Here is a 13,680-nt window from a genome sequence, read left to right as displayed (position 1 = left end):
ACGCGATGCTAACAGCGTCAAGTGTAGATTAGCGTACGAAAAGAGGCCGATCTGAACCGGCATGCAACAGTTTTCTGAAAAGCACATACGGGAGTCGGGTCATCGTTGACACCTCCAAGAAAGCAACGTTGCCGTGAGAATGCGTCCGTGTCCACCGGAAGACGATGCAGAAAGGGCGTTGTGTACCTGTTCTCCGTTTTTTAATCGCCTCTGCATTGTTCTTGAGTACCGCAATGACGTATGTTTCTTTATTAACAGCCAGCTAGCATCATCTCTTACAGAAAAGTATATCGCAAGGTAATGAGTATTGCGGGTACGAAAGGAAATGCTTTTAAAATTAAAATTGAGAATGTTGGGCATGGTGGAGTCAAACCGAAACTTGTCCAAGCTGCAGTCGAAGGCAGCCAGAGGTGTGTGAGTTGTCGAAGGCATCAGAGGAAAGCTTTTCGGCAGTTTGAACTATAAGCTTTGTATGTGCACTCCATAGCGCAATAAAACAACGACACTGCAGTTTTTTTTTTTCATGAGATCGAAATACCTTTATTAGGAACCTAGGGCCAATTAATATTACCCCGAACCCCGGGTTCTTACCTCTCACGTGCGAAGGCGCAGAGTAAAAGACTTTCGTGTGAGTTGTGAACATTCTTTCCTGTGGCAACATTTATCTATTTATTTCACTTTAGTTCATTCTTGAAACAAGTAATGCCAGGAAAACAACACGAACAAAATTCCTTACTGCTTCGACGAGTGATAACTGCCGATGCTTCCAGTTCATGTGCGCTTTTCGTCGAACCAACAGTCATTAAAACGCATCATTGCCTGTAACGACGCAAATCAGCTGTGAAATGCGTGCAATTTACGAGCAGTTTACGCCTCTCTACTCTCGCCTTCTGTAAGCAAAAGGGAAAAAAAGAAAAACAAGGGATTTCGCTCCCACGCTTTTCTAGCGAGTGTTTCATCGTTGAGTTGTTCTTTTAGGGTCTCGCCTATCTTTGAGTCCATCTTTTACGCTCTCCGCAGAGACGTCGACGCGATAGACCCCGACTGGGACCTTTAAACCACAGCGACCGCCTTTTTTATCACTCTGGGAAATCCGGGTCGCGTGCCACGAATGCCCATCGTCGCTACATTGGCTGCAGTGGCACGCGGCCGCCATAAAAACGCCGCGGCTAACCATCCCCGTCCCTTCGTCCCCGGCAGGTCTTCGTGCTGTTCCCATGAAGCACATTCGCTTGCTTATAAAAGCGCGGTGAGAACACGCGTTCGCAACCATCGACGACCCAGAATCGGTAACTGAAAAACAGTCAGAGTGAATGAGTGAGGGATGTAGTGAGAGGGAGAGAGAGGATAGGAGAGGGAAGGGCCAGATGGACAAGGCTGAGAGAAGATTCGGTGCCGCGTTTGGTGATCCCCAAGCCACGGGTCGGTTCTCTCCCGTTACCATCCCTCTCTCTCACCTCCCGCTTTCTCCTATTATCGCTCTATTTTATCGAACGCTCATTTCTCCACTTCTCTTTTTGTACATCGTACCCGTCACTCCTCGGCACCCAAGCGAGGCACTCGGAGCGGGCGCGACACCGGATCGCTGTGGGAACCGCCCACATTGTGCGCGAACGCGCGTGCGCGTGTGTCCCCTCTCCCCCACTGCCATGGCTGACACAAACGACAGAGAGAGAGTGTGTTTGCTGTAGGACCGAAAGGGGGGCTGCGGGGTGTGAAGGTATAAGGGTTGTAGGAGTAGTAAAAAGAGGGAAAGAAAGGGAACAGCCACCGAACATGGGCGAGGGAGACAAACAGTGGCAGGCTGAACGGGAGCGTAAGGCCATGCGCGAAGCGTGAGCATTGGGGGAGGGTGTATGTAGAGGAGACTGGCAGTCCAGCGCTACAAGCCACGCGCGTCATTTGTCAGCAAATAGACGTTTAATGGGGCGCGCGCGCGCTCTCCTGCGCTGGGCCCGGAGAACAACGCATCGCAGCAGCGCGCCCAGAAATCGCGCCGGCGCCGCGTCCGCTTCCCCGCACAACACTCGACCCCCTCCCTCAGAACCGTGGCGCAGTATGCGGAAGTTTAGCACCCGACACTGGAAAAGCAGCGATTCCTCGCTCCCACTCTCCCTATATTTCCCTCTCCTGTCCCCCTTTTCCTTCTCTCTTCTTTTTATTTTCCTTCTTTCGCGCCGTTATCGCGTCATCGCCAGCGGCCGTTTCGTGTTTCCCTTCGACACGTTCGCTCGCCAAGCTTTAGCGCGCCGTTTAGCGCGCCAGATAACAAAACAATGGAGCGGCAGGACGTGGCATCTTTTGCTCTACTGAGCGATAGCGATAGGGGGCACACGTGGTGTTCGCCTGTCTTGCACGGCGCTCGGCGCCCCTCTCGGTTTATTCTGTAGCCTTGTGTCCACCGCTGCGTTTCGTCGCTTTAGGATATCTATCTGAACTCCTTGTTCAGACATCCCCCGCCCCCTCCGACCACGCCAGCTTGCTTCTGCCGCTCCGTTGTCTCTCCTGCTTAGTAATATTTCCTGTACGGACAAGTAGACGTCGCTCGTTTCGCTCGTTCTTACGGCTCTGTCGGACGTTCCCATAGCCCCTCAGCGCTTGTCAACAGGCCCATAAAGACTCGGGTGTTACGAGAATGAGGCTGACACTTGCCCATCTCTCTCTCTCTCTCTCGCCCGCTCGTGTTTCTTTTTCGCACGCATCACCCTGACGATTCACTTCCCCTTACTCTTTAGTTCCATCCGTCTCTGATAGGCTATTGCGCCATGTTGGCAATATCCCCGTAGGCGCCTAACGCTTAGTCGCATGTGTCTAGTTCAACTTGCTTTTCACTGTTGTGTGACACTAGCACGACGCGAATGCGCATCTGGCGTGACATAATACATTGACTATATATCCAAGCCAATGCACTAATCATCATCATCATAATCATCATCAGCGTATTTTATGTGCACTGCAGGGCGAAGGCCTCTCCCTGCGATCTCCAATTAGCTCGATCTTGCGCCCACCGATTTCAACAAGCGCACACGAATTTCCTAATTTCATCGCTCCACCTAGTCTTCTGCCGTCCTCGACTGCGTTTCCCTTCTCTTGGTATTCATACTGTAACCCTATTGGTCCAGCGGTTGTCTAACCTGAGCATTACATCACCTGCCCAGCTCCATTTTTTTCTCTTAATGTCAATTAGAATATCGGCTATACCCATTTGCTCTCTGATCCAAACCACTCTCTTTCTGTCTCTTAGCGCTATGCCTAGCATTCTTCGTTCCATCGCTCTTTGCGCAGTCCTTAATTTTTTCTCAAGCTTCTTTGTAAGTCTCCAAGTCTCTTCCCCCTATGTCAGCACCAGTAAAATGCACTGATTGTACACCTTCCTTTTCAATGTTAAGGGCAAGCTTCCACTCAGGAGCTGCCAATGTCTGCCGCATGCAATCCAACGCATTTTTATTCTTCTGTGAATTTCCTTCTCATGATCAGGATTTCCTGCGATTATTTGACCTAGGTAAACATACTCCTTCACCGACTTTAGAGGCTGACTAGCGATCTTGAACTCTTACTTCTTTGTCCAGTTATTTATTATTATCTTTCTATTCTGCATAGTAATCTTCAACTCCACTCTTATGCTCTCTTTGTTAAGGCCCTCTATCATTTGTTGCAACTCCTCTGCAGTGTTGCTGAATAGAACAATGTCATCTGCAAATCGAAGGTTGCTTAGATATTCGCCGTCGATCCTTACTCCTAAGCCTTCTCAGTTTAATAGCTTGAATACTTCTTCCAAGCACGCAGTGAATAGCATTGGAGAGACTGTGTCTCCTTGTCTGACCCTTTTCTTTATAGGTATCTTCCTACTTTTTTTGTGTTTGTGTAGAATTAAGGTGGCTGTAGAATCTCTGTAGATATTTTCCAAGGTAAACAGTCGTCACTCCGTGATTACATAATGCCTCTATGACTGCTGGTATCTTTACTGAATCTTATGTCTTTTCTTAATGGTATATATATATATATATATATATATATATATATATATATATATATATATATATATATATATATATGTGTGTGTGTGTGTGTGTGTGTGTGTGTGTGTGTGTGTGTGTGTGTGTGTGTGTGTGTGTGTGTGTGTTTCGTACAGTGTAACTCAACTCCAATGACAGTTAAAGAAAGTTGTTCTGCTTCACAACGGTGTGTAGACGCCACTGCGCGAACCTGCATTCTCATATCACAGTTGCTGTTTCCTCTTCTGCCACTCGCAGGGGGAAAACCCGACCTTCGGGACCTCTTCGAGCAACTGAGGACGAACTCTGGCTTCCTTCCCCGGTGTTTTGTGACCGAAAGGCCAAAGTATCCCCCCTGCAAGGACGAGAAGGTACCCGGCGGCATCCCCTGCGTACCAGGTGTGTGGTCCTCAACTCTTCGTCCTCTCTGTAGACAAAGGCCGGTTTGGCGTAAGCCGCATATACGTAGCGTATCTGCTATCCGAATATTGGCCATGGCGTGCACCACGCATATAGGCGTATCCGTTTTATTCCGTTTACCGCACTGCATTCCGGGCTGAAATTTCTTACCGATAATAGCGTTACGTCATGGTGCGCGTATCGGTTGCGATAACACTGTGGTCGATGCACGCCGTAAGTCACATAGGCGCCGACGAACGGGTCAGGCTCGGCCTGAGAGGCGAATGAAAAGTTTTGCATTTGGTTCCGCTGTTCCAAGGCGCCCCAGCATGACTGATGGGGCGCATCACTAATCCGCGACGGTGGTTTAACACGATATATGCGCATGATCGTGCATTAGGGCGTATTCAGCGGAGTAAAATTGTGCCATAAGTTACACATATTCCAAAACCGAAGAGCTACAGAAAGAGTCACGTGACGACCGGTATATGGAGTTTTCACTCAAGAGGTTACATTTTGAACAAGTTTCCTGATGACCTGCACCGGCACGAAAGCACTGTAGTGTTTCGGTAACAACGCCGGCAGACATCTTATATGCGTCTGCACGCAAACTCAAGGATAATGGGAAAAAAATAAAATAAACGGAGTTGCATGGCCGACGCTCCGCTGGTGGCAGCTGCAGTGATTACTTCGACAAAGATACAGTCGCAGGTAACGTTTCTATAACTTCGCACATCAATCGATATTTACAGCCATGGGTAATACCATTACTCGTAGGGACTTCCATGTTCACGGGGCTAAATGGACGAAGGATCGGTCAATTGTTGTGAAGTTTAAACCGTACGACACATCCCTGAAATATTGCTCACAGTACATATAGAGTTATATAGACGCACCAATTCTCACAGTCGCCCCAAACGAGCGAATATAATATAGGCGAGTGCAGGGGCCAGATGGCGAAGGAATAAAAAGCCTCTTTACGGGCGTCTCCCCTGAAATTTAATTATCTCTGGATCTGAAGCCTTTATCGTTAGGAAGCCGCGAGGACATCGAATCTTTGCCCTGCGTACATATTTATTGACTCCTGCAGGGTGGTGACCGTGCGAATCTTAAGTGATAGAGAATTTTCACGCACCCGGGTCTTCGCTCGACGTTTAATTAAGGGAAGCCGCAGTTTAACGAATTACGGCGAGGACGACCGATCGGCTTCCTATAGCGCTTCTCTCATTACCCCTTCACCTACGCTGATATTTCCTTTTCGTACGGTGTCGTCGCAGCCGTACTTAATATATTTCGGCACTATTCCTTCTTGGAATTCATTACAAGCAAGTAATTAATGAGTGGCTCCGTTAGGGAGATATTTCGCTGCAGCTGTGATGCGAGACATTTGGTCTCCTATACCTTTTTTTAACGTATAGCAAGCCCGCTGTAATCACTGGCAAATGGAGCTCTCAAAGCACTTGCGGTGATTACGAGGACAAATCATGTCTATTAATGTACTCGAGATACGACGGAGACTAATATGTCTCTTTGGAAGTTCAGCGCAATAACGAGCCAACCGCAGACACAGAAATAAAATGAGGAGAATATAAAGAACTAAACCGTGGTTTATTTATTTTACTTTTATTTTTATCTTTACCAGGACCCCGCAAACGTGTCAAAGCCAAAGGCTTCGAAGGTAGCAAAGCCATTTGGAGCCTTTCGTCCCTTGTCCAGTTCATCTTTATTGATTGTTGAGAAGGAGAAATATATTATTTTAATGAGTAGATAGAAATGTGTCTATACGCAGCAAAGACACCCCACACCGGCTCTCTCGCTTTAACATTTTCAAGCGTAAAGAAAAACATGTAAGTAAAAGATTTGGCGCCGGGTGGAGCGTTGGAATAAGGGCCAAATTTATATTGACTCGCGCACTTGTTTATCCTTTTCTGGTGACCGCTTTTCAATGTCTAACAAATGTCGCTCAGCGCGGGATGCACCCTGATGTATTGGAAGTCTCTCGAATGTTATCGATGTTTCTACCCGTTTTCTGTTGTCATCGAAGCCTTTGTAATCTCATTGCATGTGCGACGCAACTTATGTAGAATTTCCTGGAAGACACGCGGGCACCAGCGATTACTTTGGAACCTTCGATTACTCATGTGTGAAAGCCGACGCGCTTGACCGGCAGATCAGATTTCGACGATCGCCGACTGTGTTCGCCGCTATCGTTGTGTTTTAAATGCAGCCTGTTTTTGTGGGCACAGGTTCGCCCAATAAAAGTTGGTTTCGTCATTCACAGTATTGCTACTGTGTTCTTTGCCGTCACTACTGCGTGACAATATTTATTCAAACTGTCATCTTTCTGTTGCTTAACCTTTCGGCGCCCAAACATAGATTTACGTCAAGGCGAACTGGAAGAAATTATACTCCTTTATTTCTGACCGTGAGGAGTGCCTTTGTAAAAAAAAGATAACTGCGCAATGTTATGTGAGTGAAAATATAATTAATATAGTTTCAATCAATTAGTAATTGAATGGTTAACTATTCACAGCTGCAACTTCACTTGTCGCCGTTTACTATATATGTGATGAAAATCCGGGATAGAGTGGGGTTACTGAAGGGCCGGTTATATCCCAGTATCATCGATTAGCTGCCTGCTGGTTCAGCGGCTGTGGCATTCGTCGCGATCGCGATGTAGCAGGTTCGATCTCTCTGGCTATGGAGGATGCATGTCCATTCTGGGGAGAGAATATAAAATCAGTTTGATTTAGGAACGCGATAAGGAAATTCAAGCGGTATAAAATACTAACCCGGATCCCTTTATTACTACGACAGTAACCGTGTCACTTGCGACGGACCTGTGATCCCTGTGGTGCCTTGGTACGCGCGGCGTTATCGATTTAACGTAATCAACAATAGCCCAACACTGAGAAAGAAGAAAAAAAGAACAATTGGAAAGGGAAATTCAACCAAGACACAAGCGTACACACCACTGACCTACGCCCTTGTAGCGGAATTAAGTGCATTACAAACCCAAAGCAGCACAAATTTTGAAGAAATTTCATTCGGAATCATAGGACGCAGATAGAGGGTGCACATATTTAATGGCTACAGAGGAAATATATGATTATCAAACTTTCCTTCCCACCATTTAATTAATAACAAGTCAGGCGCATTAACTTCGCATGTAACACGCCATTCGACGTAGAACCGCAAGCGATAGCGAAAGGAATAAGAGAAAAGATTGAGACGATGGTCAGGCCAACCCTTTCGTACAGCTGTCATTTGTGAAATGTGTCTCATTATTATTGTGACAATGCGGAAATGGGGAAGGTATTACGTAAACAGACGTACATTTTCAGGCAACTCACAAACTGCGGGAAAGGTACATAAACAGCGCTGGTGCCAAAACTGATGGTGGGATTTCCATCCAGATCTTCTTTGCAAAGAGAGAGAGAGAGAGAAGAGGAAATGCAGGGAGGTAAAGCAGGTTGCATCTGGTTCGCTACCCTACACTTGGGAAGGGGGAAGTAGACAGTTAGTTGCGCTTTCACCGCCACGTCTGATTGCTCGGTAGCGATATGATGCGTGGTTCCCACACGAGTTCTATGGTAGATTAAAGAGCAACACTATATAATGGTGTATTTCGTTCTTTCCGTCTTCATTCTTTTTTTTCTTGCGTCATTTATGTCTTACCAAACCACCACTTAGGGTAAGAGTACGATTGCTGCCCTCCTTTTGTCTGTAATACGGCCGCGCTAGCACGTCTGCGTAAGCCCTAACTGTCTATTTATTCCTGCCACAACGTTGCACGTTATTCCAGTCTGATAGCTCCAGCATGCATAACAAAAAGATAAGTGTATAGGTTCTACATGCAGTCGTAATACAGCATCTATAGGTTATAACGTCGGCTTGTATATCTGGTTATTTCCTTCTCGGAATTCGACTTTTTCTTGAGAAAATAACGCCGTCGTTAAAAGCAATGCCGGCAGGTGTTGCACAAATTAATTAAAAGACAGGATGTGGAAAGGCCGAATCGTGCAGGTAGAACCTTTGCAGATTAGAGCGCCTCCCATTTGAAAAAAAATCGAGGGGGTTCATCGTAGACGCGTAATGGTACGATATATATATAGATGCGCCGTAAGGGAAGCTTGCATCGAATGGCGTATACTCTCCCATTCGGAAGATGAAAACAAAAAAAAAGGAAAATCTAACGATAATGCCAACACGAAGAGGAAATCGTAAAACACGAACTGTGGTACGAAAATTGCTGTGCGCACCGAAGCACCGTTTTCATCGTGGCGTGATAAATGACTTTTTAATCTCTCAAAAGTGCCGCGTAGGCGGCCCGCAAATTCGAGAAAGATTCAGTCCGCAGAAAGAAGACGAAGAAAAGAAAAAAAAAAGAACGCGCAGCGAAAGTAAGACAAGACTATCAAGAAAGTCAAAAAGCAAATCCAGCGCGCAGTCCACTAATGTTTAAGGTTAATTCTCCGTGAGAACCGCAAACTTTGACACTCGCATTCCTTGACTGCGTAGGCAGGCGCTTTAAGCGCTGTGGACGGAGGTGCGGGCCAACGAAAAACGTGTGCCACCGCCTACAACCGCAAATGACGTGCGTTTGAGAAAACTTTTTTATACTTGCCCCTTCCGTCCACAGGCGCGCTGTCCCTTTGGTCGTTCCGGTTTAAATAATGCTGCCTCGACAATATTTAGCTCTCTTACTCTTTCTTTTTCCTCCCATTACCCTTCACTTGCCTAATGGGCCGGTAGACCTGGTATGTGTAATCGACATGTCCGAGTAAAGAAATATGAACTCTGCGAGGCAAAATTAATATTTAAAAAAAAAGTAGCGCGGTTACTATAAGCGGATGGCTCGTAACACGGTAGGTCGCGATGCGTTTCGGCGAAAGGAAAAACGCGTAGAACACGTTTTCTTGGAGCTCATTAGAAATTCCTGATCGTGAGAAATTGCCTTTAGAGTGTCGAGATCGCGAGACTCAAATTTTGTGCGTCGTCAAGCCTTCTGGTTTCGTGGTGTCCGGGCCATTTATGAAAACGCCGGGTAATGACGACCTCGCAATATCCTCCGCCTTTCTATATATGCTCGTAGGTCGGCGCGTGGACGCCCGGCTAACCGTAAGGAATTAATTTAGCCCGGGCGTTGGTGCAAGTCGTTCGCCTGACCTGTAGGCTATCATTACTCGATCACGGCCAATTCGCACTGCACCAGTGGCCCTGAACAGTAAATGGTGCGCCTTGGATGCAATTGACTTGGGCAGTTTGCGGACGTTAAAAACCCACATTTTTAACCGGAGGAAATCAATCAGTCGGGTGTGTGCGGCCGTACATGCATCTGATTATACATGTAATTGTACTTAAAGCGTATCCAACCCGTTACATTATTATTTTGATCGCGACATTGGTTACGGAAACTCCAAGCCTCGCCAGAGGCTGCGTGCAGTATTACGCTCTTTGTAAAAAGAAAGTTCCGCAGAAAATATATGCACATCTGCGTAACATTTGCACTGATTGTATTGCGCTTTGGTTGACACTCAAAAAATGGTCGCGCAGCCGCTATATCTATGGGATATTGCGATTCGACATTGTGTTCGACTATTGTGGTGGGCTATCGTGCTGGAGCTGTTGTGCTTGGTTGTTGCGATGGGCTGTCGCGTGCAGGTGCTTGAGGCTTGGGACAAGCTGGCACAAGACATCAGTTCGGCCCCCACTGAAACGACGCTCGCCACGGTCTTCTCGGTGAATGGGCAAAAGTGCCGCGAAAAATCATTGGAGCGAGCGCTTGAGCGACCTCGAGCGTAATTTCTTTGATACGCAGCCGAATTTGAGAGCACGCTCTATTTCCCAATTAAAAATAAAGTGAAATAAAATTTTAAAAAACATTATGCTTTCTTCTTTTCTGTATTGGGTAGAAACACTAACGCGGAGACTCGAATTATTTCTCAGTACTCCGCTCAGTGAAAAAAAAAAGGAAGAAAGCTTGAGAAACACACTGTCTAGCATTCTGTGCGAGAACAAAAAATCGAGCGATTTCGGCAATGTGAGCGAGCCGTTCCAATACATCGTCCATGTAGAGACCCTGTATTCTAAACCACACCACTGCTGCTTTTTTGTTATTATTATTGTTATTATTATGCGGCGCCTTCGATCGTAATAGTGCTGGACACAGCGACAATTTATATTGATCGCAGCGCTTTCTCGACAACGCCTGTTTTTCAATGAAGAACATGTCAGTTGGTCAAAAGAAAGAAATTAGGTCCAGAGAATAAAGTGTGAAACTAACACCGCTTTTATGTCCTCTGAACCATGAACAACGACTTTCGCAATAGAAGTTGTTTATCGGTATGAATCAATGCCTTCCTATGTGTCTATACACTTCCTTAATACGCCCGACAGTCGCCTCCACGGTTTGACGTCAAAGACAGTTTGAAAGTGATTCTGATAGAGACTAGATGTACCAGGTGCACCAGATGTACTCATCGAGTTTCCTTTTGTTGTTTGTACAGGATAAATTGATCGTTTATTTTTATATTCTTTATTTTTCGCTACTGTTCGTGTATGAGGAAGGTGTGACTTATTTGTCCACCCGCAAAACAATTTCCCGCATAGAAGGTAATCGACTGGAAGCAGTTGCGTCGCGGGGGGAGGGGGTGCTCCTTTGTCACGAATAAAACGATAAGACTGTGACGACCAAATGTACGCGCCCAATATTATCAGGAGGGGACCAGACGTCTAAGTTCACCACTAGGGAACGCAGGCGCTAAGGTTGATCGAAAGCTTCGACTTGTCGGAGAGATAGGGCGGCAGACACCAATCAAGTTGTATACGGCAAATCCAATCGTACAGCGCAAACATCTGTCCTCAAAGAAAGAGAGAAAGAGCGATGAGAAAGACAGCAAGAAGAAAAGTAGAGCGCCCAGTCATACGAGCGTCGTCGTTTGCTACGCTGCTTGGGGAAGCGAGTTTAGCAGAAGAGGAGATATAAAGAGGAGAGATGGGAAAATTGAATATGTAAAGTTTTTTTTTTTTTCTGGATATAGTCTCCATGGTTTCTTCGGTACTAAACTGTGATCTACGGCAAGAAAAATTAAATAAGAAGCTGCAGCCACCAGAGCCATTTCACAGCAATTGCCATTTCCTTTAATCTGCGGTTTCCAAACAATGCCGCTCCATTACAAATTGGTTAAAAAAATTAAATTATAGGGTTTTACGTGCCAAAACCACTTTCTGATTATGAGGCACGGCGTAGCGGAGGACTCCGGAAATTTCGACCACCTGGGGTTCTTTAACGTGCATCTATATCTAAGTACACGAGTGTTCCCGCATTTCGCCCCCATCGAAATGCGGTCACCGTGACCGGGATTCGATCCCGCGACCTCGTGCTCAGCAGCCCAACACCATAGCCACTGAGCAACCACGGCGGGTACAAATTTGTTTCAGTCACCAGCGAAAACACTTGGGAAAAAGAAAACACTCTGACAAAAACTTTCATGTTCATATGCACGCACCCAGCTCCATAACATGCACCTAGGTTCGTGGTACTCCTATGAGTTCCGTGGCGAATGTTTGGCGCGAATTTCTATGCTTGTCATGGACGTTTACCGGTTTCTATAATTAAAATGGTACTGAGCAAAATCCAGTGAAAGGCCTTAATTACCACACAATTCCTTACACCTGCTGCCGTATGTAATACGCTGTCGAAAAAAAAAAAGCTTTCTTATCATTAGTGTTACGTTTCAACGTTTAATCTTGTAGTGTACAACGTACCGTATACATGCATGCTACGCTGAGTTTTAAACCTCAAAAATTCAGATTTAAGCACAGGAAGCTTAAAGCATGACTCATAGCGTTTTTGACACTCTGGAGGGGGATTTCAGTTGCGGATTGCTCTTCAAACCAGTTACTAATTAACTCGTTATACTATAGTAATTAGGTTTTAGCTGATATAGCATTTCACTTTCTTTTAACATATGTAGTTTCAATGGCCGGAAATACAAGTTGACAAGTTTCAACCTTTCTTGGTGTGCAACTATGTTTGGGCGTTGCTCGGTTAATAAGAACAATACTTCGCCGAAAAGCGTCGTGACGGGGCACGCATGCTCAACCACGCGCGGTGTCCGTGCGCAGTGTCTTGCAGCGGCGCGGCAGCAGCGGCGGCGGCAGCCGTGCAACTGGCCGGCTCCTACCCCGTCGTGGCGAAGCCTATTCCGCGAGGATTCTTCGAGTCCCCCCTGCAGTCGCTCGTCGCCTGCAGGTCGTCCTACCTGGCCGGTGAGTTTCGCGCGGCATTATGTGTCTCGTATGCTTGGATTCGATGCTGCAGCTGTTTGCTCGAGAGACGAGTCTATACTCTCTTGCGCTGGCCCTTCGATCAGCATCCCCGCTCCCAAGCTTCTTGCCACATACATGGACAGGGGCTTTGGACCCTGTCCCATATACTGTGCACTGTCGCGGAGTAGTGACGTACGGCTCATATATAGGGACTACAGTGGAAAGGGAGAACGAAATGAGCGTGAACTATTTTAATGCGCGACAATTTTCAGCCAGAAGGCGAAGGAAAATCGACATCGGCTACAACCGTCGGCGGTCACCGAATCGAACCATACAGCTCAAGAGATCATTCGTCGCACCTTTCATGCTTTACTCGGTGGTTCTGTAAGGTTCGAATATGTAATATATGCGTACGCTATTCGTATTCGGCGTATACAATCTGATTGCACAAGGCCTGTGTTGGGTATGGAACTTGCGACAGCATTCACGAAGATTCGATAGAGCCCAAAAGTAAAATTATAACAGTTATAATTGTGTCACAGCCAAAAAGTTGAACAACGCATCCGTCGCCACGCATATACAGGCTTGCGGTGGCGATATCCAGGGGTGGCTTGATGTTTTAATAACGTTTTGTAACGAAATTAATCACGAATTTAAGAATGTGTTCTATAGAATGTGCTCTTAAATTTGTGATTAATTTCGTGATTGTGATTTTCGTCATTAAATGTTCGTGCAAGCAGCCCCAGTTCGCCATCATCGTCTGAGCTTGGATGCGTTCTTCTCAACTGAGACTACTGCGAACGATGACTCAGCACATGGTAGTGCGAGCAAGATTTCCCCACTCTGTAAGCGAGTCCCAATGAGGGCAAATGTGCCCGTGTGTCGATGCTTCGGCATACGCTAGAGAATTCGACCCTTAGTACTGATTACAAGCAATCTAACGGCATCATCGAAAAAATCGCACCGGCGCGCACCAGGGCGCGCAGTCCACTGGTGCGATTTCTCGAGCATG

At 46.5% G+C, this 13,680-nt stretch overlaps 1 protein-coding gene across 1 annotated transcript in view; it reads left to right on the top strand.

Moving 5' to 3' along the window:
• The window catches only part of LOC139052437 (uncharacterized), an 87,716-nt gene that overhangs the window by 29,664 nt on the left and 44,372 nt on the right, over positions 1–13,680 (top strand). Inside the window, exons 2-3 of the mRNA XM_070529536.1 lie at positions 4,254–4,394; positions 12,525–12,668. Of these exons, the coding sequence (XP_070385637.1) occupies positions 4,254–4,394; positions 12,525–12,668 (285 nt within the window). The remainder of the gene's footprint in view (positions 1–4,253; positions 4,395–12,524; positions 12,669–13,680) is intronic.

This window comes from Dermacentor albipictus, unplaced genomic scaffold, assembly GCF_038994185.2.
Source record: "Dermacentor albipictus isolate Rhodes 1998 colony unplaced genomic scaffold, USDA_Dalb.pri_finalv2 scaffold_23, whole genome shotgun sequence".
In the NCBI taxonomy this organism is placed as follows: domain Eukaryota; kingdom Metazoa; phylum Arthropoda; class Arachnida; order Ixodida; family Ixodidae; genus Dermacentor; species Dermacentor albipictus.
This window is presented reverse-complemented; position numbering and strand designations above follow the sequence as displayed.